This window comes from Priapulus caudatus, unplaced genomic scaffold (assembly GCF_000485595.1).
Source record: "Priapulus caudatus unplaced genomic scaffold, Priapulus_caudatus-5.0.1 Scaffold992, whole genome shotgun sequence".
In the NCBI taxonomy this organism is placed as follows: domain Eukaryota; kingdom Metazoa; phylum Priapulida; class Priapulimorpha; order Priapulimorphida; family Priapulidae; genus Priapulus; species Priapulus caudatus.
In genome coordinates, this window is record NW_014578053.1 from 87,468 (window position 1) to 114,374 (window position 26,907).

The following is a 26,907-nucleotide window of genomic DNA, read 5'->3' on the forward strand; positions in this document are numbered from 1 at the left end:
TTTTATTGAAAATCCCCATATTTACTTATAAAACATCGAAGAGATGGCGCTGTGGCATGTAAACATTTAGCTCCTTGGCCCCGATTAGCCTCCGAAAATTGTGTGTTTTATTGAATTGTTCAATGAATGACGCACTCGTCGACTTCCGACTGCGAGTAAGAATGCAGAAAATTGTCCTGTTCGATGCGAAATGCATCGGCCGGGCATTTCATTATTTAGGAAAAGTAAATAGGCCGGCGAAAAACGGTAGGCACAGCAACGGCAGAGGCGTGTTCAGAAGAGCGAGCGCTCGATGCGAACGCTCGATGAATGAACGCAGCGCCTCCTGAACGACACACGAGCGCTCGCTGTGCGCCCGTTCTAGCCTAGCAGAATGCCCTAGTTCGTGAGATCGGCGATTCCATGCCGTAATAGGTATTATAGCTAAAAGTTAGAAGATAAGGGGGTGGCGTAGACTGTGATTGGAAGACACAAAGTGTCAATCCTCGGCATCATGGCCGCATCACGTCTAGATTTCAACATTTTCTGGGGAGAGCCCCCCAGACCCCCCCTTCACACTTCCTACCTTCGGCACTCGTGCCGTGCGCCTGCGGCATGCAACATCAACAGCGCATGCGCAACAACTGCTCGGACGAATAGCGCATACGAACAGGTGTCTGTTGCTCGGACGAATATCCACGTCGTAAGTGTAAATGCCTGTCAAATGCTTATCTGCAACACACGAGTACACCGCACGCTAGCTGCTGCACACTGACACATAAATATATAGATAAATACATAAATAATAATAAATATATATTTATTTGTCAGTGTGCAGCAGCTAGCGTGCGGCGGTCAGCGTGTGACAGTGTGTTGCAGATGAGCATTTGGTCTTGGAGTCTGGACGGCATTTACAGGAAATTGTCGGCAATAATAGGTGAAAGCTAGAGAGTAGAGAAACATTAAGACTTTGGTAGTAAATGGATTTCGTATTTATTTAGCATTAATGCCATTATATTTTATTGAAACGCTCCAAGTGCCTGTGTTACTGCGCTTACACAACATACACTTTATTCATGTTAAATAACTACAGATTCATGCTCTATGCTCCGCTCGAAACTTTTGCCAGCTCTATGCTCCGCTCGAAACTTTTGCCAGCTCTATGATGCGAATTTCTGCAAAGTTGTCTGAACACATTTCAAACACAAAAATGACCAACCGGTGGCTGTGGCTACGCCACCTGACGGAATGTCACGAATACACAACAAGAGCAATTTTACTTCTAATGCTTTCTAGACATCGACGAGGCATCTAACTTGTGTGCATAATGCTAATTATTGCACTCTAGTGCCGAATTTTTGGCGCGAAAAAAATTCCAAAAAAGGCCTTTTCTAGAGACGAAATAGTGCAACGGTGAACAATTTGCGGAGGCTTACTGTTGTATGCCTCCTACACGAGGTCCTGAAGAATTACTGATATAGCGCCAAATGAACAGCGCCATCTGGTGGCATACAGCGGCCCCTGGCGTGTTAACGTGTATTGCGTTATGAGAACGAACCACTATTAAATCCTCCATAGGATCCTATACTTAAGAATTGAATTTCAGGAGCTGCAAAATAGTATTTTGACCGTTTTCGGCCGAGTGGCAATATTAAAGCTAGGTAGCCATGCACTTCAGCTGTACACCATGAGAGTTATGTCATATGTTGTCTAGCGTTTTAAACAAATATCGCAAATTTACTATCCGACACCACATTTGTGACTGAAAAACAGTCGCGCAGTCAAATAGGGGCCATACATTGAAAGAATTTGTTTTAAATTACCAGTAACCATCCACCCATCTCCGTGTGCATGTCATTGCCACACACGATAGCCAGCCTAAATAATGCAACCACAAAACATCGCGTCAGCTTTAGTGCCCGAGCTGCGGGCCCTCCGATTGGTTGGCCGGTGACGCGTCACATCCTCTAACCTAAGAGGGTAATGAACCGGTAGTGATTTAATAGTGGTCACGTGTCTTATAACACTCTTAGGGTTTTGGCTATAATATCAATAATACTCATCCAATTTATTCAAAAAATAGCTCAAATTATTCGTAGATATCTATCCTAATATTCTAGAAGCAATTTATTGAGTGCAGCTATATCTAAGTTGTAATAAAATAAGGTTGAAACAATAAAATGGTTAAAAATAATGAAAACTTGCATATTAAATGACCGATACGTCAAAAATCATCGTCACTGCAGGCTTGTTAACATAGTGTATTTGCCTACTAAATAAGGGAAATTTTGACATATATAGCATGGTCATGCAGACTAGATAATTTTGGATATATCGGTCATTTAATATACTAGTAGAAGGAAAATTTCCATTATTTTGGATGAACAAACGATTAAATCATGAGCTTTTTAACAATCGACCAATCGTGGTCCTTTTAGCAATCGACCAATTGTAGGCCTTTTAGCAAATCGACCAATCGTGGACCTAGCAATCGACCAAGCGTGCGCCCACTAGCAATCGACCAATCGTGGGGCTTCTAGCAATCGACCAATCGTTAGCCTTTTAACAAACAACCAATCATGAGCCTTCTAGCAATCGATCAATCATGAGCCTTTAGTAATCGACCAACTATGAATCATTTTACTGTCGACCAATCGTGAGCCTTTTAACAATCGACCAACAAGGAATCTTTTAACCATTGACTAAATGTGGGCCTTTTAACAATCGACCAACCAGGAATCTTTTAACCTTCAACCTATCGGGAATCTTTTAATTGACCATCGACCAATCGGGAATCTTTTATTTAACCATCGACCAATCGTGAATCATTGAAACATCGACCAAATCATGAATCTTTTAGCAATCATTCGTTATGAATTAATCTTTTAACCATCATCCACCTATCATTAATCATTAATCTCACACTTATCTTACTTACCTGACTTTTCTTCACACCCTTACCCTAACCTTTCATTTGTACTTATGGTCTAAGTATGGTTCAACAGTTTGTTTGTGGTGGTGGTGTCACAGTGTGTGGTGGTCAAAGTTTGGTTGTGGTGGATCTCTCTATGTGGAATCACCTAATGCTCACTCTTGGCCCAAGGGCCTTGGGGTTATGTAAAATTCCTTAACTGTTTAGCTAAAATTCCTCAAAATCATAATAATCGCTAATGCACTATTTTTTCGCTGTCATTATTTGTTGTTATTTTTATAGCATTATTTATTATATTATTATATTAAAGCAATGTTAGCATTGGTTATTCCTTCATCATTGAATCATTGGTAAATTGCAAAATGGTTACTTTTTCCACTGCAATCCGCAGTGTTGATCTATCGATTTGATCCACTAATCTCTCCGTCTTCGTTATATTCCCTAGGACCTTTGAAGGCGAATATTTATGGGTTATTGTGTCTAATCTCTAAAAGAATTTTAAAATTCTGATATCACTGCGATCACAGCGCCCTGCCTTTTCTACGGAGCATAGAGGCCCCATTTTAAAACAAGAGCGCTCATGTTTATTATATGGCCGTTTTGTCTCTTGTGTTAAAATAACATCACGATTCACATGTTACTGAGTTAGAAAATAATTTTTTATTCAGATTTCACAAGTCTACGATTGGCATAATCATAATGAAAGACCACCCGCTTTCTAATTGTGAAGAAAAGTTTGTGCTTGCAGCTATTGCTGAAAACAGGGTAAGACCAAAACAGTCACTGAGTCGGTAGGTACTACTACTACTAGTAGTAGTACCGACTCAGTAGTACTAATACTACCATATGCCACGGTGCGATGTACTTTCCTCAACATGCACGTTCAGTGTTTCACTAGTGACTATGCATTATCAGTATCACCTGTAATATTATAAAATATAAGCCAGTATCAGTGCCACTACGCCATTACGCACTTGGAACGTTTCAATAATGAAACGTTAAATACGAAATCAAATGTATATATATACTTCCACAAAGTCGCAGTGTTGTTTACGTATCTTTATCATGTTTATGTAGTGGAATGCCGTGCAACTGCTCTCTACAGTCTAGATTACAAGTACAACACGCAATCTCACTGCACGCAAACCACTGTGCACAAACAACAGAAATATAGAGAACAACAAGTACAACATAAAACAATAGAAATATGTTCAGAACTCTGTTTATGCACATGTATACTTCTGTTGTTTGTGCACAGTGGCGTACGTGCAGCGAAATTGTAATTTGTATGTTCCAGAGGAGCATTTGAATGACATTTACAGGAAATTATTACTAATAATAGGGCTCATAGGGTCTATGTCCCCCAGGTTACTGCCGGAACGTACCCTGGGTATGGTCTGGTATACCGGAACGTACCCTGGTAACTATCTGATATGGTTAGGGTTAGTGTTAGGGTTAGGGTTAGGGTTAGGGAGTAGGCATAGGCGACTCCCTAGACTCGTTAGTGGAGTAGGCGAGGTACGGTCCGGCATATTAGATAGTACTATAGCAGAGCATATAAATCACGTTGATTTATATGCTCTGGTACCAGGGTACGTTCCGGCAGTACCCTGGGAGACATAGGTCTACCCTCTCAGCAATAATAGGTGAAAGAGAGTAGAAAAACATCAGGACTTTGGTACTTAGTAAATACATTTCTTATTGATTTAATTACCATCATTTTATTATTGAAACGTCCCAACTGTTTGTGCCAAGATCAATCCAAGACCCTGTGACTATGGCATGGCTGTTGCTGTGTAAAATTAATCATGCTACACTATTACAGCAGAATTGCATTCACAATGGGGTGGTGTGAATGTTCTGTGACTGTCCACTTACTCTAATCCTAGCTATTATGTGCAGTATGATTATGTTTAGTTTTTGACTGAATTCCTGAAATTAAATTACTAAATGTATCTTGAACTTTGAAGTCATTAGATCAGTGAAGCTCACCATATCGATTATCATATCATGACGTGTCCATCGTGTGTATACCATAATGTCAACTTTGCAGGCCTTAGTCAATCAGAATAATTGTGTTGAGAATGTCATATTACAACGCTGATGGTTATTTGAGGGGCTGTAACACGATACACATACCGCTCGATTCATTCCGTATGTCGATATTAGCCTCTCGATTCGATTCCTTTGATTCGATTCCCAAAATTTTGAAATGTTATCTTATTTTGTATATTTTCATTATTTTGCAAAAAAAACTATATTAACCAACTATTACATTTTTTCTTTTTCTTAATTTTATTTAACAATTTAATAAAATAAGCAATAATGTGCAATAATAAGCAATAAGTAATAATAAAATAATTAAAATAATAGCAGTAATAGGTGAAATGACTAGAAATTATGAGAAATTGGCAATGAATACTAAATGGTGTAATAAATACAACTAACAACAGTAGATGTAACAGCTACTGCACTATAATCATAACCAAGTTTGTACAAGACCCATAGAGTTTAATTTTGATATGTTAATGTATTCTATATTGTATGCATTTACCTCTTATGCTTCTTGTTGCAGAGATTTGATGGCAGAGGTGTATACATCTACAGACCGATTGTTATTTTGTATGGACATGACCGCGGTTGCTGCCACGTACAAATTGGTTGTACACGGTATGCCTTATATCTTTTTAACGTGTTTGTATACTATCAAGAGCATATAAAGAAGGAGAGCGTACAACGGTAAAATGCTGAAACCATGTTGCAGTATTAGTCGAATTAATAAACTTTCCTCGTTTTATTTTGACGATTCTTTGCAGTATTATTGCGTGATCAGCTGTCCTACCTTGTTCATATAAAATAAACCGACTAGACATTAGTCAGTACTGCGACCGACTCGCGTTCTGGCGATAGCTTCGGGAAACTTCGCGTGTTTCCGTGATTCATTGACAATGAAATTTATTTTCCTTCTACTATCTTTTCTCGCATTTCCAGTCATTGACGCAGCCGTTACTCCACAAAAACTTCTTGTTATTTATCGCCATGGTGATCACCCGCCCCTTACGCTGGATGTAGTAACGCTGTAGTAATAACGTATCGAGTCAGCGCTAGATAGCGGCGACCGGAAGCAACACACTGGTCACACTTCGAGAGTGGGTCGCAGTACTGACTAATGTCTAGTCGGTGTTCGGCGAAAATACCAGATTTTAACCACTCATTATCTCAGCGTAGGGGCATCGTAGGGACATGCGGTTTGTTTTATATGAACAAGGTAGGACAGCTGATCAATAATACTGCAAAGAATCTTTAAAATAAAACGGGGAAAGTTTATTAATTCGACTAATACTGCAACATGGTTTCAGCATTTTAGCGTTGTACGCTCTCCTTCTTTATATGCTCTTGATACTATACATTTAACTTCCACATTTGGTCAGTACCTGCCCTTAAAGACACAAAGCTCCTCATAAATTATATAGTTTATAAATTATAGCTCTGCATGTATGTGGCTGTGGTTTTATGCTGTGACATGTGTGTGGAGTGATAATAGAATTTCTATTGCCCACCAAGCCAATCTTCTAGGACTCGATCTGCAATCGAAATTTTTTCGAATGGTTACTAGTTAAATGGTTTTATTCCCCATATGTGAAGTCTAAAGCTCGTAAATACTTAAAATATCAGAGACGTTTTATGGCTTATAGTTCTTATCTTGAGATAGAGATTCTCATGTTATTTACAGTGTGCTCGCTCAGGTATCATGTGAGGTGATTATCCCAAAGCAGACAAGACCAAATGAAGGAGTACTGCATATGAATGTTGAGCTGTCACCAATGGCCTGTCCCAGTTTCGAGGCTGGAAAGTAAGTGAAATGGTGTATAAAAACTTGGTGAGCTTTATTAATGTAACTGCATGGCATTGGCAAAACAGCTTTAATTCTTTGTACTTACGGACTTATATGTGTTACCAAATGAAAAGAGATAGTTTTTTCTATTTGTAGACAGTCTGACTATGGTGTCGAGGTCAATAGAGCTTTGGAGCGCTTATTGAGGGATTCACTCTGCATTGATTTAGAATCACTTTGCATCATGTCAGGTGAAAAGGTACATGTGAACATTGTTGTCAAATTTCTGTATCACTGCATATGAAATAATTAGGTAGATATCATTGTCAATTTTTTTGCAATATTATTCATAATATATTTAAGTAAAAAATTGATGTCACTTTTATTAAATTTGATTTTGATTTTAAAAATCCTGCATAATAGGTTTTGCTGTTCAGAAGTGATTAAAACTTAAAATATAGTAGTTATATTATCAATGTATGTGGCAATAGGGTGTATTCTGGAATATTGTTATCTTTTATATATACATGAGACTGATACACACTGTTGCTTTGTTTAAGGTTTGGCAAATCAGAGTAGATGTCCATGTTCTCAATCATGATGGCAATCTCATTGACTGCTCAAGTATAGCAGCCATAGCTGCCTTGTCACATTTCAGGTGAGCATATGCAATTATTCTATTCTATCATAAATAGTATGTCAACATGCTATTTAAAATTGTAAGCATTTATCTATACATGTTCTTTGTATAGCATTATACAGAAGCTCCGAATTGTTGCTAAATTGCTTGTGCCCATCAAGAAACAAGTGTGAGAATTCTCAGTTTGCCAGAAACTTGTGTAGTGAGGTGATGACGGATGATGGTATGATTTATGTTTTACAGGAGACCTGATGTTACTGTGTCGGGTGAGGAAGTTACAATTGTAAGTATATGCTTTTATAGAACATATTCTATATAATAAAGATAGACTATAGAATAACCTATATATGTATAATAAATAACAAAACTATATCAATCCCTACTAATAATATCAGGAGTAAGATAATATAGATTATATATTAGAATATAGATATATATTATCTTACTCCTGATAATATAGTAGTCCTAAACCGTAAAAAAAATTGTCAATATTATAAGATACCACATTACATTTATAACATGCTGCTGTAAAACATAAAATGTATTCTGAGTTCTTTATAGAAGCAGAATGTTAAAATAATATATATAAATACTTAATTTTTATACTGTGATTCCCCTGCTTGCGTAATTATAATAATAATAATATTATTTTTTTTTTAGCATCCTCTTGATGAGAAAGATGCAGTGCCACTCAGTGTGAACCATATACCGCTGTCTGTGACGTTTGCCTTTTTTGATCAAGGGTAGGTTTTCAGTAATTTCTTTACAAACATGAGGACAAATGAGTGAATGTCTTGTTACTAATATCTCATGTATCTATTTCCCCTATGTTACTTGTGTCTCTCATGTGTCTGTCTCTTATGTTGCAATTATGTCTCATGTCTCTATGTCGCTGATGTCTCATGTCTCTATATGTCTCTAGCGCCCTCTTGTTAATAATTATGCCATTGCTGCTCATTGTCATTTGCCACGAATGTGTTTCTTGTTAGGAAACCTAAAAAAATCCGCTGATTAGTTATTCCAAATGTGGAGAATATCTGCATATTCTTTTCAGGAGAACGCTGTTAGTTGATCCGACAGATCAGGAGGAACGGGTAATGGATGGAAAGATGGTTGTAGGCATCAACAAGCACAGAGAACTCTGCATGTTGCACGTTAGTGGAAAGATGTTGGTTCTTCAGGATCAGGTACGACGTGCAAGTTTGTTGAGATTTTGGCTTGTTCAAATCGACTAATTCAAATAAGTGGAAACTGAAATGTTTTTTTTCATTGTTTAATTACTCTCGAGCATTTGTGCGAAATTTATTTATTGTTATTTTCATTCTTATTCGATGGCTTACACTAGGTGCCACCTCTGTATATGCTTATTTCTTCATATAACGATGCATGTGAACTCTCAGAACGTTTTGATTGCCCACATGCGTGTATAGTGAGCCGTGGCCCTTTAAATACTGATGTGAACTTTTAACAAAGGATGTTAAGCCGTGAAAGATTATTGGCTTGTACAATATTTTTATATAGGTAGTTCGGTGCGTGAACATTGCTGCAGCAAGAGTTGGAGAAATAACCGATCTCATTAAAGATACGCTGGAAAAAGACAATGCTGCCAGGTATGAAACTTTTGAAGGATCTCTTTAGGTACTCTAGGCAAGTTAGCAGTTAATATCAGTTAATGCAAATTTTATGCATTGGTGCTATATACTTTCTGTACTGACATGTTTGAACAAACTTTAAGGGGAGCTTGTGTTTCTCAGAAAACTAACGCAAAATGTTTGATTGCCATCTAGGAAATCGGGGAAGGAATTTGGATTCGCGAAGTGCCTCGCCGATGTCATTCTGGGTGTGGATGATCTTCTTAAGCATTATGTTGATTCCATGTCAGTCGATACCACCAGTGTTGGGCAGACAGCAAAGACAGTAGTTGATGCAGATGGCAACAGAGTGCAGATGGAAGTAGATAATGCAGAAACAGGAAATGTTTCCATTAAGGTGAGGACGCTCTCAGCGAGGTAAGATGGTACATGTTCTTTAGACACGTTTTAAAGTGATTGTGACACAGTATGGTAATCTACTCCCGATTACGACCATTGAAAAGTTTGTTGATGTACTGCATTTACTTGTATATGGTTTGGTAATAGTATTAATGAATACAATCATCTTCAGAGAGTTCCTGAGTTACTTAGATTCCTTATTTTAATAGGCTTATTGGCAGAATTTCTCTTATATTGTCCTGCTGAAAGTAAGTTTATAAACGCTATTATATAGAATTTTACTGTTATATAAGGCACAGTTCATTGCGATTACTTAATTCTCTTTTGAATCAACATGTTTCTACAGGTTCCGGGTACAGGGAAAATGTCTACAAACACAGAAGGAGGTGCAGTAACATGGTGCGAGGGTGAAGAAAGTGACTCAGATGTCATCTTGTTAGATAAAAATGACAGCACGTCTAGTGAAGTTTCTTCTAAACAGGTTTCTGCAGTGGGTGAGTTTAGTACAGCAATTGGCAGATATTATGTGGAGGAATGATCCTCTGGGATGCAGAAAGCAGACAGTTTGAGATTTGTCAAAGGGGTTTCTAGCATATAGAACTTCTCCATCATTATTGTAATAATATAACCTATGGATTACCCTTGATAGTATCAGTGTACTAGGAATTTAGGTTGGGACATTGAAATGTCTTGTGTTATTACCCATGTTTCAGTCGAACTAAGTGATAGCGAGGAGGAAAGTGTCTTGATGACAAGCCAGGATCTTGAAAGAACGGAATTAAGTAAATCTAGGTAATTATTGGTATTCAATATTTGCCAAGGCAAATATATTTATTATGAAATTTACTGCACAATATATTCCATGCGACTTTTTTTCTTGAAATGTCAAGAAATATAAAACTACATAATACATGATAATACATACAATTCTTTGTGATTTGACAGAGCGATTGAAACAAGAGAGAATCGGGGAGGAAGATGCAGGGGCAAGTCGTTTGGTGGAAGAAATCGAGGGAAAAGAGGAAGGGGAAACGGACAGCGCTACTTTTGATATATTTTAACGTATACTTGTATATCTGTAGTTCCAAATATGGTGTGATTAAACATGCCAGGTGCCGTATATATGGGTCGTTTTGTTATGTTTGATGTGTAATGTGACTATGTCGCCAACACCTTGCACAGTCAAGTGAAAGTTATAATGACTAAGAACGAAATGTGCTCGAAAATCATGTGCATATTGTATTCATAACAACCAACAAATAGTTCAATTTTTCACACAAAAGAAACGTTAAAGTGTATGTAGCATTGAATGCATTTTCAATAGGAATTGTTCTTTTATCTTGATAGACCTATTGGTGAGTACACTGATACTAAAAGCTAATAAGACATTTGTTATTAGCTCTTGCTAATACGAATGAATGTGCAGTTATACAGATTAAATGATTATGCAGCTATTGCAGTTAATAATGGCGTATTATTATGATGCAGAAATGACAGTGCACATAAAATATATTTTGACAAAGTTATGATTTTTATGTACGTGAGACTATTGTCAACAATGTGCTAAAGTATACATCGCAGATCTGTCTCAAGACAATGAAATTTTAATAAAAAATGCATTTTAATAACTTTTAAGAAATCACTACAAAAAGTACATGATGAACTAAAATGACAGAACATTTCCAAATAAAACTACATTTCATCAGTTTTCATAAACCATAAACTATATATATATATATATAAATTGATCTCTACATCTCTCCTTATACTAATAAGATGTGGTTGGCATTCCCTAAGCTGATCAATTTGGTGCGTGATTTTTCTATTTATTCTTCACCATTTTTCATTAATGCTTCAAGAGGCATATTATATTAGGTAAATACATGCAATTATACAGCGATCGATAAAAACTACGATATGATACTAAACCGAGAGGTACAGAGATACACACTAAACATATCAAAACAAGTTTACACATGTCAAATATCTACATAAACGAACTTTTGCTAGTCAAATCCCACAATTGATTGGTTGTGCACATTGCACTGCGAATATAACATGCATAAAGAAACCATCCACCTAATTATCCTTAGCAGAGCTTGTGACATTTTTGAATATTCATCATCTTTACAATACACGAAATATCATCTGTTGACGATTAAGCTAACCTGACAGAAATGGAATTTGGCATTTTGTTTGCTGCACTGCTCACTATTCAGAATCAAGATTTTCCAACATAAAAGATGAATATTGGCAAAACCCAGTTAGTGCGCCATGCATGCTTGTGAGAGTTATCAACTGCTACACTGCCATCTGTGGATGGTGACCAAAAACAAGGGTGCTCGCGAATCTCTCTGGAAGACCTCAACGAATGCGTTTACACAGTTACACGTAACCTGGTTCATATGGTGCTACAATGTGCAATTAACCGACTAACACGTACTTATACACGACCACATTCAGCGAGGATGTGTTTTTTTTACAAATATGTACAAGTATGTTCTGGAATTGTTTGAATACATCATACCATACATAGTACAAAACTACAAATACAACAAAACTTGCAACTAAGGATTTGCAATATTACATGTTGTTGCGATTTTTTTTCATAGAGTCATGCACAAGCTATATATATATACCTGGCATTTGAGTTGGCAGAGCTTAATTTCATTCCTCCTCTTTATCGTATCAGTTAGTATAATTAGCAGACAGTAGCACACCTTTAGGACCGAGTTGTTTAGATTATACAAGCCCGGCGGTTATTTTACCTGCACAGTGATAGAGTGGCATGCTATCAATGGTAATCTTAAAACTGTATTAACTTGCAGCTGTACACTTGAACTAAATGGCTCTAGGTTAAACTGTACAAAAGTTCTTAGTAGTACACCTACACAAAATTCCCCCTATATTTTACATTAGCACACACGTACATACATACAAATACAAGTACAATGGCTGATTCACAGATTAGCTTGGTACATTGACATTTCTAATTTTCCCTAACAGTTGTAAGGTAAACGTTGGGATCCAATTTCTGCAAGTAAAATATATTAACTTAATTGTAACTAATCTAACTGAATATTGTAATTAGCATCAAACAACAGAAACGGTAATTGTTCACTGCATGTTACTGGTGTTCACAACAAAATAAAGCTGCTTTACATTCATATGATACAGATCTAGATTCCAGAGTGCAGCATGTGTGCACATTTATATTTAGTAAACCAAGTTCAATTCTCTTTGCAGAATGTACCATGTATTCTTAGATAAACACTATCCGACAGATTTAGTATGCATATATACTGTCGAAATGTGCATATGTTTACATATTTACGTGAATAGAACCTACCTACTTACCTACCTAGCTACAAATAATACCACATACGTTGTATGAACACAGTTTGTACCATACAGATTCAATCATATAATAGACATAGTGTACGCAAAACCTTTGTGCACAGGCCAATCAGAATTTCTTTTAAATGGAAGTTATTCTGCAACTTGTTCTTTACACCAACCTCAATATCTCACAAGTCTATTTCATTAATCTCGTTTTTTAGCCAATCCTAATTCAATATTTGCCAAATATATATATACGAAGATGAAAAACAGCAGAGGAATTGTGTGATTTAAAAAAACCAAACTGCAGGCACCGCACATCACGCAGGCACATCTTTGGGCTCACGTGAGACGGAGGAGAAGACGACGAAAGTACCTTATTCATCGTCATCGTCTAAATCATCGTCCTCGTCGTCATCGTCCTCGCCGCCGCCCATGCCATACGCGTTCGCTGCCCCTTCTTGCACTCTGCCTTTCTTTATGCCGCTCCCAGCGGCTGAGCCAGTAGCTACCATATCTGATGCACCTCTGCTTTTGTATGTGTTCTTCTCCTGTTGTAGAAAGCGGTAGCGCATCAAATAGAAGTGTTCACGAAGCATATATTGCACTGTCAAATGGGTTGTAATAATCACCATATTCGGTAATTTAATTTTTAAATTATCACTTGCCCAATCGCCCAAGGCGAGTCAAAATAAAGCTGGACTCAAGAATTTCAATCAGAAGGTCGGCCAGAATGCAAGGGTTTGTTTGCATAGGTCAACATTCCATAATCATTGAGTTGAGTTGAGTTTTAGTCAAATGGAGGCGTAATAATCACCATAATGTTATATAAAGAAACAGAGCTCTACGAGCATGCAGCAATCGGGACATTACTACGTACTATTCAGAGTAACTTACAGTACGGGAGTAGCACCGCTCACTCCTTTTTAGGTAACTCACCGTCACGTAACGTTGTCTGTCTCTACTCGCGATGGCTTCATACTTGCTCTTCGTCTCCGGAGGAATGACGGCCCACTGTTTGCTCAGTATCTTCGCGACATCGCCCACCCGCAACTGCGGATGCTCCTTCATGATGCTTGGCCTCACGTCTTGAGAGAACCAGAAGAATGCCGACCTGGAGAGTGCGAATGATTAATTTAGATTTTAACATTTCGTTTTTAAAGTACCAGAATTCTGCCACACTGCAAGCATCTCGTTTGACATAGTATTGCCGAGTGATGTCCAAGTTTTACACACTGACTACACTTGGTAAACTATGCAGGGCACAAAGGACCTGGATTCGCATCAGAATTTGCAATTCATTTCATGGCAAATCTGAACCAACTAAGCTTGTTCATTGCTATAAATGTAATAGAAAAACTTAAGCTAGGATGCCTTGCCCCTTTAGGTAAGCCATTGCTTTCATGAGCTGACAGCATACAGAGCTACAGGAATACATATTAAATATGTTGACAATTATTGTTTTCCTGACAACTATACAGGCCCAACTGTCCTGTAGATTGGTATGACAACTGTGTGTTAATATGTTACTGTAGCCTGTGTCTGGTAATGCATGCCTAGGCAGAATACGACATGAGATAACTCCATTTCATTATTAATCCGTGACTTTGTGACAATTGGCATTGTTCTTATGCAAAACTGTATTAAAAATTAAAAATTTACATGCAACGCTTTGGTGCATTTGGATCCTTCTTTTGCTTCCTTTTGCGCTTCCTTCCACCCGAACCGTCTTGCGGATTATATGCGGACATTTCTGTCTCATATCGTTCCTTGTCTCTTCCTGCCATATCTTGAAACCTCTGTTTCTCCAAATCTGACATGGTCTGAAAATTACAACATATATGAAATTAATATACATGTACATACACATTTAATACAGACTATCATCATCATCATCATCATCATCATCATCATCATCATCAGTTGTACAATGTCCGTTTTCCCTTTCGGGGTTGGACAGTTTTATTTCACGACACCATTTATCTCTACTCTGACACATCTCTCTCCCAAGTCCTGCTACAGACAGAGTACATTACAGACTATGATCACACTTATACACATCGTTTTTATTTTGGGATTACATGCGTGTAATTACGCAGACGTTAATTCTACACCTTGCTCTGACAGCAGGAGGAGAGGGTCAGTCAGTGTTGACAATAATAGCCCATCCACCTGGCCAGTCCTGGAATGATAACCTTTGAGCAGGACTGGCTCATTTTTATGGCATGGCTACATAGACTTATGGCATAGAATACTAAATTTTCGAACACAAGTCTGTTGATCATGACAGGGAGATAGGTAGGTAAATTCAATCCTCACCTTCCATCGCTCACTGCACTTCTTCGCAAACTCTGTGAAGACGACCGATTCGGTTGGGTGTTTCCTCTTGTGCTCTGCGCGGCACGTCTGTACAAAATATGCGTACGACGACATCCTGCCTTTTGGCTTATCAGAGTCAACTCCGCGGCGACCCATGACGGCCTTGCTATCAACCACAGACGATGTATGATATGACGTAAGCGTGGATCTGAGAAAACGCAACACAAATTAAAAGTGATTAATTCATGCACTTCAAACACTAATTAATAGTTTATGTTGTTGTCAGGAGGGCAAATCGACTAAAAAGATCCAAGTCAACTGTGTCTAACTATTTACTTAACTACTGATTAGATTAAGGACCAAAACATGACAACATTCAAGTTACAATACACTGTACCCTCTTTGTATATTCGTTGTGCAGAAGATAAGATTAAAATGAAAACTTGTGTTAATGACACTGTAGCTCACCTTGGGTGTGATAGAAGAGGGAGAGGGGATATATAAAGCAAGAGTATATATGGGAGAACTCCCATTATATATATATATAGCATATCTCCCATTAATATCTATACTCTTGATAATGATATATGCATAAGTTTTGATGCGAAAATAAATGTTTCAGATCTGAAAGTCTGAAATCTTGACGAGAGATGGCGCTACGTCTAAATGATCGCCATTTTGGTTTTCGAATATCGCGCAAATAAAAACAATAAAATATTCCAGTCAAATTACTGTAACAAAGAATCTAAAACACAATATTACACGTATATAGGTATGATTGTAGAGTTGTTGACCAGTTAGACGAAATAAACATAATAGGATGTTGTTATCTCTCCCATAGGAGTAACAACTGTTTTGGGGCTAGCCTTACACATTCACATACCAAAATTTAACAAAATCGAATGAATTTAGATCGCCATTTTGATTTTTGCCAAAAAGTGGGCGTGGCTCAAAAGTAGGTCGACTGGCGTGCTACAAAATAGATAAGTTCAAATCTCTCCCATAGGAGTAACAACTGTATTCAATTTGAAACAAGTGGGTCAAACGGTTCTTGAGTCATCGTTGACCGTAGGCAGACACTGAAATGCATAGTAAATTGCCCAAATCTACCTAATTTAAAAAAAAAAATCAAAACCTGTGTGATATGTTTTGGGGCCAGTCCTCATTCATTCACATACTAGAAATGAGCAAAATCTGTTGAACCTGAATTGACTAATGGCCATTTCCATTTTTGCCAAAAAGTGGACGTGGCTCGAAAGTAGGTCGACTGGCGTCCTCCAAAATAGGACGTTCAAACCTCTCCCATAGGAGTAACAACTGCATGCAATTTAAAACATGTGGGTCTAACGGTTCTTGAGTTATCGTTGACCGTAGGCAGACACTGAAATGCGTAGTGAAATTGCCAAAATCTACCTAATTTAAAAAAAAAATCAAAACCTGTGTGATATGTTTTGGGGCCAGTCCTCATTCATTCACATACCAGAAATGAGCAAAATCCATTGAACCTGAACTGAATTATGGCCATTTCCATTTTTGCCAAAAAGTGGACGTGGTTCGAATGTAGGTCGACTGGCATGCTTCAAAATAGGACGTTCAAACCTCTCCCATAGGGGTAACAACTATTATGCAATTTGAAACATGTGGGTCAAACGATTCTTGAGTTATCGTTGACCGTAGCCAAATGTTGACGGACGGACGGACGACACCACATGGCAATAGCTCATCTTGACGATGTTAAGGCGAGCTAAAAACAAGGCTAGCTGAAAGCCATGATGACTGATATCATATAGTCTATGAAATAGAAGGTACAATAATTCTCTAAAGCTAAGGTAATAAATTCATTCCCATTGGGTTCACTTTGCACTATTCAACCACATAGTTATTTATTACCAATCAAATTCATTATTATTTATATGAAAAATTCAGCATTTCACAATAAATCCAATGCCATGTGCAACAGTAAAAGAAGGTAATGCAAACTCAAATGACACCAGTTCTTCAGCCTCACAAATGTTCTTAGAGCATTCCAATTTACCTGTTAAGATAGGATTTTTCAGAAACTGCAATTTATTGGTTTTTAGATATTTTGTAGTAATATAATAAAATCTGAAGTAACATCTGTTGAGTACAGTAGTGGATTTTATTTTAACAATCCATGACTAGACAAGCATTTTTTCACAGCGTATAAATAAGTGTGTTCACCCTGCATTCACCTAAAATTTTCAAGCTATCGGTATTCAAGTTTATTTACATTTCATGATCAATTCTAGAAAATGGGATAACATTAAACACTTTTACAAACATTTACATTAATTTAGTACTAGTACTGCGTGGCCAAGACTAAGGCAGTCTAGACAGTAGGGCTCCACAGTTCAATATTTATCTTATTTCTTTCATTCGAATAAAAAATTAATCGTAAGCCAGTATGGCAGTAACCATGAGTAAATTTTGTAATTAATACTATTGCTATTGTTTTGTTCATCCTGTAGACATGGTAGAGAACTCAGACTACTCTACATAAATATGCTCCAATATTTATATTATCAGGACTGAATTCAGTCATAACAGGATGTCAACTCATTTACCCCTCAAAGGAATTACTTTATTAAAACATGCATTATCTGGTATGTGACGTGAGGACTACATTCATGGTTGGATTAAAGTATAACTGAAGCATGCTTAGCATTAGGAATAACATGGCTATTTATATGGTAACATAGAAATGCAAGTAACTAAGTCAATAATTAAATGACTTCAATACAAAAATGATTCAAAACTCTGCAACAAGAAAGGTTATTTTTAATGTAATGATTAAAAATACACGGCATTTGATATAATATTATGACAAACAAGACATATGGTGTGGATGGAACATATATATCACTGACATTATTTTACTATACTATATAGCACATTATATACACTAACACACTAACTTGGTATTTTTTTCATATTAGAATGAATTTTTGACATTATAAATTAATTTTTATCAAGACTGAAGATTGGAAGCTGATGACATATGATAATTACATTTAGTTTTAGAATTTTGTACATTAATTACTGGTATTAATTAGTATTACAATAATCCCCCTGGCTTACGAAAAGGAACATGTTCTTGAAATTTCCCGCAACATAAACCCAGGTTCCCCATCGACTTTTATTACGTAAATAGATGCATTCCTCCAGATTTTTTTTTGTAAAATAAATAATAGATAAATACTTGTGAATGGAAATAAACCTTTTTTACCTCCGCCAGGAGGTTATGTTTTCACCGGCGTTGTTGGTTTGTGGGTTTGTGCGTTTTTTTCTTTGTGTACAGCCCAACTAAAAAAGTTATTGACAGATTGTCATAAAATTTTCAGGATAGGTCAGAAATGGGCTAACTTAGAATTGATTAGATTTTGGTGGTGATCCGGATCCAATTAATTAATTAATTAATAAAATTTCCAGGATAGGTCAGAAATGGGGTAACTTACAATTGATTACATTTTGGTGGTGATCCAAATCCAATTAATTAATTAATAAAGTTTACAGGAGTTTAGGTCAGAAATGGGGTAACTTAGAATTGATTACATTTTGGTGGTGATCCAGATGCAATTAATTATTTAATTAATTAATTAATTAATTAATTTTTTCACAGAACTGCCTTGGCGGAGGTCTGCGCTCTCCGAGTGCTCTAGTTTACACATATAACAGTCATGATTTTACAGTTTAGTATGTATGACAAATACACAAGATGATCTGATCAAGGAAAGAACCAGTAACGATGTTGAAGTAGTGAGATACATTGCTTTTTAGTAGCACTAGCACTAGCAGGTGCTGACACCGGAACTTTTTGTTTTGAAAATTTTCAGGTCAATTTATAAGCTGTATAGGCCCCTATTCTAAATTTAGTCCTAATATTAATAACATATGAATTCTGTGTGGAAGAATGTGTGCATCCTGGGAGTCATAAAAGATTGGTTGACTAAGTTGACTTTTACTATGTTTTTAGCAAGTTTAAATGAAGTTAACTTATTTAATCAAGAATCTTTATCGATTTTGACATACTTAATTATACTAGTGTCGTAGTGAATTTTAGGTAACCGGTATGTATTTTATCCTTTTCAAATTTATTATAGTACATATAGCTATATTATATACTACTAGTACTATCCCTAAATCCGACTATCCTATCCCTAAGGGATAGTTAGGGATATCCTAAAAGGGTCCCGTTTTAGGGGGTCGGTTAGGGATAGTCGGATTAGGAAATCCTAGTCCCGGGAAGTTAGGGATATCCCTAAATCCCGGGACTACTATCCCTATCCCAATAGCTATATATAGCTATTATTATAATAGCTATATTATATAATACTTTAATAGCTCTTAGTATTAGTATTAGTATTATATAAGCTATATTAATTATTATTATTACTTAGTAATAGTAAGTTAGTAACCTAGTAGTAGTATTATACTAGCTATTAGTATTAGTATTATAGGTAGGGCTACTGAGTACTGTGACTTCATTTACTATTGGAATTATTTCATTCTCTACTATATTCCAATTGCCGGCGACAAACCACGTTTAAAATGTATCACTTTGTTACGTAAAGAGCAAGGATGAAAAGATAGTGTCAGAGCGGCCGACCGTGACTTGCCGCTTCCTCAGGCTGCCGTCGGAACTAGGAGCAGCACGAACAAGGGCAGCTGTTTCTGGTATTTTTCATCAAAATTATGGTTGTGCCTTTACACAAAAATCGCGGACGATGCGGGCACAGTACATACCATCAAATGCCGTATACTTATCTACAATATTTTATCTTATCGCAAACGTAATTATTATTAGCATAAACGAGTTCCAAACATAGAATTTTAGTACTTACATAGGCGATTCAACGTATACAAACAGGAGCAACCGGCTTCATGTACGCAAGAGGCAAACAACGAGCACAACGCAGCCTGGTTATTGGCCAGCTTTCGTGTTGACCGCAAACTACAGACAAATCAGATAACAGAATGGCTATGATGTCACCAACTGCAGCCAATAGAAGGCGCGCTTACGCATATGCGATTCAACGACGTGCCATTTGACACAGAAATTTCCGCCATTTCAAGATTTTCCACTGGCACTAGTTTATTTTCAGTAATTATATAATTTATTTCGACGGCGAAACTGTGTGTTGCCCTACAACGTGGTGATTACAGAGGCCAATTTACATCTAAAACACAACAAAAGATATTTCAAATCCAGGTAAAAACATAATTAGAAACGCCAGTGGCCGTATTGTAGTACAGTACTCAGTAGTACAGACTACAGTACTCGCTACAGTAGTACTAGTAGTATATATAATATTGTATATTGTACTATTTGTAGTAGTAGGACTAGTGAGTAGTGTTGACATTCATGACTAGTCAGACTACCACTATCATCAGTATTGAGTAGGCCCTATTGTGTAGGCCTTATGCTGCCGGCATTGCTGGTGCCATCACTATATAGACTAGTGAGTCTAATAGTAATAATAATAATGATAATGATAATAATAATGATAATAATAATAAATAATAATGTGTACGTACGAAGTCACACGCACAAAGTGTGAAGAATAGCCAGTAAAACCACTGGCAGCAAGAACAAGTCGGCACCTGCATCTATATAGCCTACAGCACACACGCGGCCATTGACTATATATAACAACAATATAGGCCTATTATTATTGTTATCACTCAGTGCTCGAAATAAGAAAAAAAATGCCGTTGTCTTGCGGACAACCCAGGCATCAAATTGCGTTGTCCGCAAAAATTTCTGGTTGTCCCAAAAAATATCCCCAAATATCCTATTTTAAATCACATAATAATATGATCAGAAAACACCCAAAAACAGTGGCGTAGCCAGGATTTTTGAACAAGGGGGGCCAAAAACTGCGAACTGCGCAAAATAGTGGATGACTTAATATTTTACTGGCTCCTCCTTCTCCCTCTCCACACCCTACGGCTCCTCTACCTCTCATCTCTGCAATCTTTGTTTTGGGCGCCATGCGAAAAGGCGACATTTTTTATCATTGTTCTCTGCTCCCAAGATATGTAATATTAGTGCATGACGTGATAAATCGCTGCAATCTCATTGGATAACGCAGCAGGTACTATGAAGCGATAGTGCCCGCCTGAGCGGTCACTATCGCTTGCGCGACGCATTGTTATTATAACGCATTGTGTTTACGTCACGAATCTCCTGCGTCTGGGCGCCACGCAAGTTTCGAACGGCGGTTGTGTTTGTGTCGAACGTTTTGTTACATCAAATGCACCGGCAAATTAGGGAGTATAAAGAAGGTATATAAGCATGAAAAGTAGATTGCATAGTCATGTGATGCACTAAAAACATTAATGCCTGCTGTTGGGGGCACTATGAGAGCATAGTGCCCCCAACAGCAGACATTAATATATAAATATTGTTCAGTGGCGAGTCTAGGATTCTAAGGGGGGGTGGCTAAAAAACAGGTGGGGGGGTGTGGGGGTCCTCCCCCAGAAAATGTTAAAAACTTGCTGGTTTGCTGGTTCCAAATCGAGTTCACCTCTCATAAATCAGAAAACCTGACATATCAGTGTTGGAAATAGCAGCTGGTGCCATATTTTTATATTATTCACGATTTAATTAACGATTAAGATTTCTTGATGAGCTAGAAAACACTCGGATTTGAAGTATGAAAATGAACATTATTGTGCCAGCTAGCCTACACCAGTTGGTTGGGATTGATTGTCAGTTCAGATGCAAAATATTGAAAGCAAAAGGTTATACACCATATATTAATTGGGTACTATAACACGCGTATATAAGATAGCCGAGTCGGTTTAGAGTTACAGTAAAAAACCCGCGTATAAGAACCTAGTGATTAAGAACCTGTTAGGCTAAGATTTTCCATTTAAAGCCCCTTGACATAAGAACCTGTTGTAACTTGTAGCCTAAAATTTGAAACAGGTTCTTATTTGATAAAATTCAGTTAACACTTTAAAATTCATAAATCAACTAAAACAAGTTCTTGGTGGTCTATATAACTCTATTAGGTATAAAGGGCATAAAAAGAAATAAGAACGTAGAATAGGGTTTGTATTTGTCTAGATTGCAGTCATTTAGAAATAATTATATGAATATTTTGTATAAACAATGGACCGCACCAATATTCTACCAGCCACAAGCACTTTTTTTTATAAAGAGAATAAGAACCTATTTAAGAACCTAAATAGCCTAATTTCCCAGTACACACCAATTATATAAGAACCTTTTTAGGCTAACCTGGAAAAATACAGGTTCTTATACGCGGGTTTTTACTGTAGTGTTAGGGTTAGGGATAGCTCTAGTACTATAGCCCGCGTACAGTTGCCACTGGTGCCAGCGCCAGCGCCAGCGGCAACTGTACGCGGGCTATAGTACTAAAGCTAGGTTAGGGATAGGGTGACTGTTTGTACTTGTGTGTGGGATTGCCGTACCCGTAGCCTCGAGACATTAAGATACGGCTGCAGCGAATGCGTAGTGTGACTGCCGTACCCGTAGCCTCGAGACATTAAGATACGGCTGCAGTGCATGCGTAGTGTGACTGCCGTACCCGTAGCCTCGAGACATTAAGATACGGCTGCCGTACCCGTAGCCTCTGCGTATAAACTATAAACAACGTGTATTAATTGTTTGAACTTCTTGTGTATACACCAGCATGGCGGCTATGATACTTAGAGTGGCGGGTGCATTTTAGGATGCTATGGACGCAATGCAGGCTGATCAACAGCCGAAAGAAATTCAATTCGCGGTCAGAAAAATATAAATAAAGTGCGTTTTTTCGTCCTTTTTTCTTGGTTGTCCACCGGACAATGTCTCAGACTGGTTAGGTTGTCCGGCGCAAATTCTGGTTGTCTCCGACAACCGGACAACGCTTATTTCGAGCACTGGTTATATATAGTCAATGGCCGCGTGTGTGCTGTAGCTTTAGGTGCCGACTTGTTCTTGCTGCCAGTGAGTAAAACTAAGTGTACTGCTACTGAATAGGCCTACTACTACTGCTCATAGGGTCTATGTCCCCCAGGTTACTGCCGGAACGTACCCTGGTCACTATTTTGCAGTATTTGATATGGTTAGGGTTAGGATTAGGGTTAGGATTAGGGTTCGGGTTAGGGAGTAGGCGTAGGCGACTCCCTAGACTCGTTAGTGGAGTAGACGAGGTACGGTTCGGCATATTAGATAGTACCAGGGTACGTTCCGGTATACCGGACCGTACCCAGGGTTTAGCGTTCTGGCAGTACCAATCCCGGGGGACATAGACCCTCCTCGAGCAAGCTACTACTTAGTACTACTAGGGCAGATGGGGGTTCGTTGTCCGAATCACAGAGGTACTACAGAATACCTGTAACCGCGAAGGTGTGTTTAGGGTTGTTTAGTATGTACAGGGTTCTCCCAGGATGAAATTTGAAACAGGGGGGAGAGGAGGGGAGGGGGGAAGGGGGGCGGGGGGGAGGAAAAACTGGGGGGGTCCGGAGAGCGTGTTTTTTTACGCGTAGCCACTAAGTAATGCGTAAAATCGGCCACCATACACAATAGACGGTATTTGGGAGTTCTTCGTATATATAAGGATAGCCGAGTCGGTGTACGCAGTTAGTGTTGTGTTCGGGACAGCAGGTTTGATCTGTTTTGTACTTGTGGTGTGGTGCTGCAGGCAGGGTGGCGTGGGACGGTAAAAATAACACGAGTCCGGGTGTCCCTGGTCGATATTGGAATTCTTGGACGACCTCGACTAGAAGAGTTGTACAGTTTTCATATCTCCCTCAAGCGCTATGGCCTGGGCAAATTGTCGTTTTTTATGTGGTCGTGAGAATTCTAATACGTGGCTGGAGGTGTAATTTTTAAACTAGACACACGGGTGCCGCGCGTAAAACGAGCGGGACTGACATCGGAAACTATAGCACACTCACTGCGTGGTGACAGTTCGTTCTCACCGGCAACGGGGGCCGCGCACGCCCCGTTATGTTCCGCGGTCGAAAATCGTTTGGACTGGGAGAAGCACTGGCACTGTAGGGTTTTATTATTATCTTTGGAGCTGCACGGCGGTCTGAACCATCACGCATAGGTGAGGGTCTATTGGACCATGGTCGTCGTCCGTACGTACGTCCATGGCACCGTCCGTATCCGTCACATTTGGCTAGGCGGTCAACGATTAACTCAGGAACTCGTTTGACGCCACATGGTTTGAAATTGGGTATGATGTTGTTCTACTGCTATGCAATTAGTACCGCTCGGCCATATTAAACGTCCCTATTTTGGAGGCAGCCATGTCGGACCGCCGTAGAATCACATATCGAGCCAAGAATGTCAAATTAGAGCTCTAGATGTTTTATGCTTTTTACTCTCTGTGCACATTAGAGATGGGAGACTCAAGCAAATTGCCATTGAGTCGAGTTCAGGTTTTAACGGGAGATTTGCTCATTTTTGGGTATGGTGGAATGAATTAAGGGCTAGCGTTTGATATTTTAAAAAAAAAAATGCAAATAGGTATAGGGGGCATATTAGGTGAGACCACATAGTTGACGTGATAGCATCGAGTTATAGTAGACACGCACAAGAATAACAAACTACGTCTGTGGTGTCGACACATGGGCACCTCGCGTCTGGTTCGTATTACAAGCACTTTATAATATGACTCAGAAATCATCTTAATTCGGCCTATAATATTTACGCAATGGCGAGCCAGTACTATATGACGATACTCTCATAGTGATTTATACTATTCAAATTTAACTTATATATTATTATATATCACGAGTGGATTGTTTAAAAGTCATGAAGAAACATTATACACGCATATCAAGAGCGTGAGAATTAGAACAACTGCAGCCTATCTAACTATCAACAGGAACCAAATATTGTGATAGACTGTTTTCATTTTGTTTATAAAATGTGATATTTGAAGTATTACTGAGTGATAAAGCGATATTCACCTGTGAGCTTGCCGATTAAAATTATCTCTTGACACACTCTAACAAATGTTAACAAGGTAATGGATAGTCTAAACCAAATAATCTCAGTAATCGCATGCTCTGCCAAGGTGTGTAGATAGTATAATTGGTGAGTTCTCTCATATATAAGCATATCTTTGTTTCTATTAAATGTACGTCAGGGTGCTCGAATGTTAATAAGCTTGTAGGGGCTTCTATTCTATCACATACTCAACTCATTTGTAGTCCTTTTTTGTGGATGAGCTACAGTGTCTATATTAACAACTATTCATTATAGTGAAGGTATGTTTATATGGGTTACTGAGTTTCAGTAGTGGTGTTAATGGTGTGTTATGTGCGTCTGTCCACTAGCCTTCTGCTATGCTCACATAGATCTGGTACACTTTGTGTATCTCACATATATCTATGTTAGCTGTGCGCGTGCAGCGCCGCCGCAGTCGGTACATAACTGTAGTAACCTGAATACATACACGACGACCTCGCCTTGAGGACACTACTGGAGGGCCCTACGCAAGGTCGCAGTGTGTCTAGTGTACGGTGTGCTGCTGTGAGGTCTGTTGGTCACGCTATGAGTGGTTGCGAATAATGTTTGTAGGTAGTGTGACAGATTGTAGTCGGGCGCGCGCGGTGACGCAGTGGTTGTGTGATGAGGCCTGTGTGTGTGTTGTGTGTGTGTGTAGTGGTCGATTGGTGGTAGTGCTTGTTGTGTGTGTGTTTGGTTCCGCGAGAGGAGAGAGTGTATGCTGGAGAGAAGAGTAGACGGTGAGGGTTGGAGTTGTAAAGACAATGGCCGAGAGACTTGTACCAGAGAAAGAGAACGGAGCAAGATATTGTAGGAGACAGGCAGTGAGAGTAATAGCGTCGAGAGAGAGCAGAGTAGAGAAGTATGCAAAAACGAAGCACCGGATGCAAAGAGAGCACCGATTGATACATGTTTACAGCGTCAGATCATAGGGAAAAGAAAAGAAATACGTTGTTATAGAGGGGGATGCGGAAGAGCGGGAACAGGAGAGACCGGAGAGAAGACGAATGTAGTATGCAGACAAGGCAAGAGTGACCGCGGACTTTCTTAAACCCTAGAGCAACGAGAAGACGCAGAGAGCATGTGGCGACGGTTGAACAACGAGAGCAGCCGATGTCTCGCGAGTGAGATAGCTTCACAAGAACGCAGAAATAGAGAGAACCGAGAAGAGAGAGCCAAGATGTCACAGAACGAGGAGAAGAAGCGCCGAGGATAACGCAATATAGATGCCATTGGAGCAAATATATATATATATAGCCGCGAGAGAGAAAGAAAGGCACGATGTGAGTGTGATAGAGTGACTAGTAGGGAGTATGTCAAGCACCGAATCGCAGAGAGTAAGTAAATTTGCAGACAGATACAGAGTAAAAGAGATATTTTTTTGAGGAAGGTGGAGAGGGCGCAAAAGAATCGACAATATAAGAGGATGATGGCAAAGATAAGACTGCACGAGGCGAGTAAAGTCATGGAGGAGACGTGAGAGAGACACTTAGAAAGCGTAAAAGAATGGAGANATGTTACATGTTAGTGCGTTGGTGGAATTAGGAAATACTAAGTGAAATAAATACAGAAGTATAGCAATGACGGTTTAGACAGCCTTGTACCCTACAACACACATAGTTGTTGCAACATAAATGAAATACCAATACCATACAGTAAAATTTCAATAGTGGCAGTGTTTTGCAATGAGAAAACAATTAGTATAACAAAAAACTAGTGTAATAAAGGCAGTAACTGTATAATGTAGAGAAATGTGTAGATTTCTAGGATTAACGAAGCATGCATACCTTCACACTGGACGATCTGCAGCGGATATCTGCACGAAGCGCTCAAACGCCACCTAGTGGCGCACTGACTCAACATCGCTGCCTTTTACCC

At 38.5% G+C, this 26,907-nt stretch overlaps 2 protein-coding genes across 6 annotated transcripts in view; one reads left to right on the forward strand and one right to left on the reverse strand.

The window, feature by feature from the left end:
- The window catches only part of LOC106814860 (exosome complex component RRP45-like), a 13,610-nt gene extending 3,106 nt beyond the window's left edge, over positions 1 to 10,504 (forward strand). For 2 of the 4 annotated variants that reach the window (XM_014819229.1, XM_014819228.1), the window contains exons 2-14: positions 3,580 to 3,676; positions 5,487 to 5,581; positions 6,645 to 6,764; positions 6,903 to 7,005; positions 7,307 to 7,404; positions 7,630 to 7,669; positions 8,047 to 8,129; positions 8,441 to 8,573; positions 8,908 to 8,996; positions 9,174 to 9,375; positions 9,724 to 9,871; positions 10,091 to 10,169; positions 10,323 to 10,504. In XM_014819229.1, coding sequence (XP_014674715.1) covers positions 3,611 to 3,676; positions 5,487 to 5,581; positions 6,645 to 6,764; positions 6,903 to 7,005; positions 7,307 to 7,404; positions 7,630 to 7,669; positions 8,047 to 8,129; positions 8,441 to 8,573; positions 8,908 to 8,996; positions 9,174 to 9,375; positions 9,724 to 9,871; positions 10,091 to 10,169; positions 10,323 to 10,428 — 1,362 coding nt within the window. In that variant the 5' untranslated portion in view covers positions 3,580 to 3,610 and the 3' untranslated portion in view covers positions 10,429 to 10,504. The remainder of the gene's footprint in view (positions 1 to 3,579; positions 3,677 to 5,486; positions 5,582 to 6,644; positions 6,765 to 6,902; positions 7,006 to 7,306; positions 7,405 to 7,629; positions 7,670 to 8,046; positions 8,130 to 8,440; positions 8,574 to 8,907; positions 8,997 to 9,173; positions 9,376 to 9,723; positions 9,872 to 10,090; positions 10,170 to 10,322) is intronic. The other 2 variants (XM_014819231.1, XM_014819230.1) reach the window with 1 other exon arrangement.
- Positions 10,505 to 10,831: 327 nt separating this feature from the next.
- LOC106814862 (high mobility group protein DSP1-like) lies at positions 10,832 to 20,000 on the reverse strand. 2 transcript variants are annotated; one of them, XM_014819232.1, is made up of 5 exons: positions 19,898 to 20,000; positions 15,036 to 15,243; positions 14,379 to 14,539; positions 13,656 to 13,830; positions 10,832 to 13,267 (listed from the first exon to the last, which is right to left on the reverse strand). In XM_014819232.1, the coding sequence occupies exons 2-5, from the start codon at positions 15,189 to 15,191 to the stop codon at positions 13,094 to 13,096; spliced, it is 666 nt and encodes a 221-aa protein (XP_014674718.1). In that variant the 5' UTR covers positions 15,192 to 15,243; positions 19,898 to 20,000; the 3' UTR covers positions 10,832 to 13,093. The 2 variants fall into 2 exon arrangements, with proteins under 2 accessions (XP_014674718.1, XP_014674719.1); XM_014819233.1 differs by lacking the exon at positions 19,898 to 20,000 and adding an exon at positions 19,546 to 19,652.
- Between the last annotated feature and the right edge of the window lie 6,907 nt (positions 20,001 to 26,907).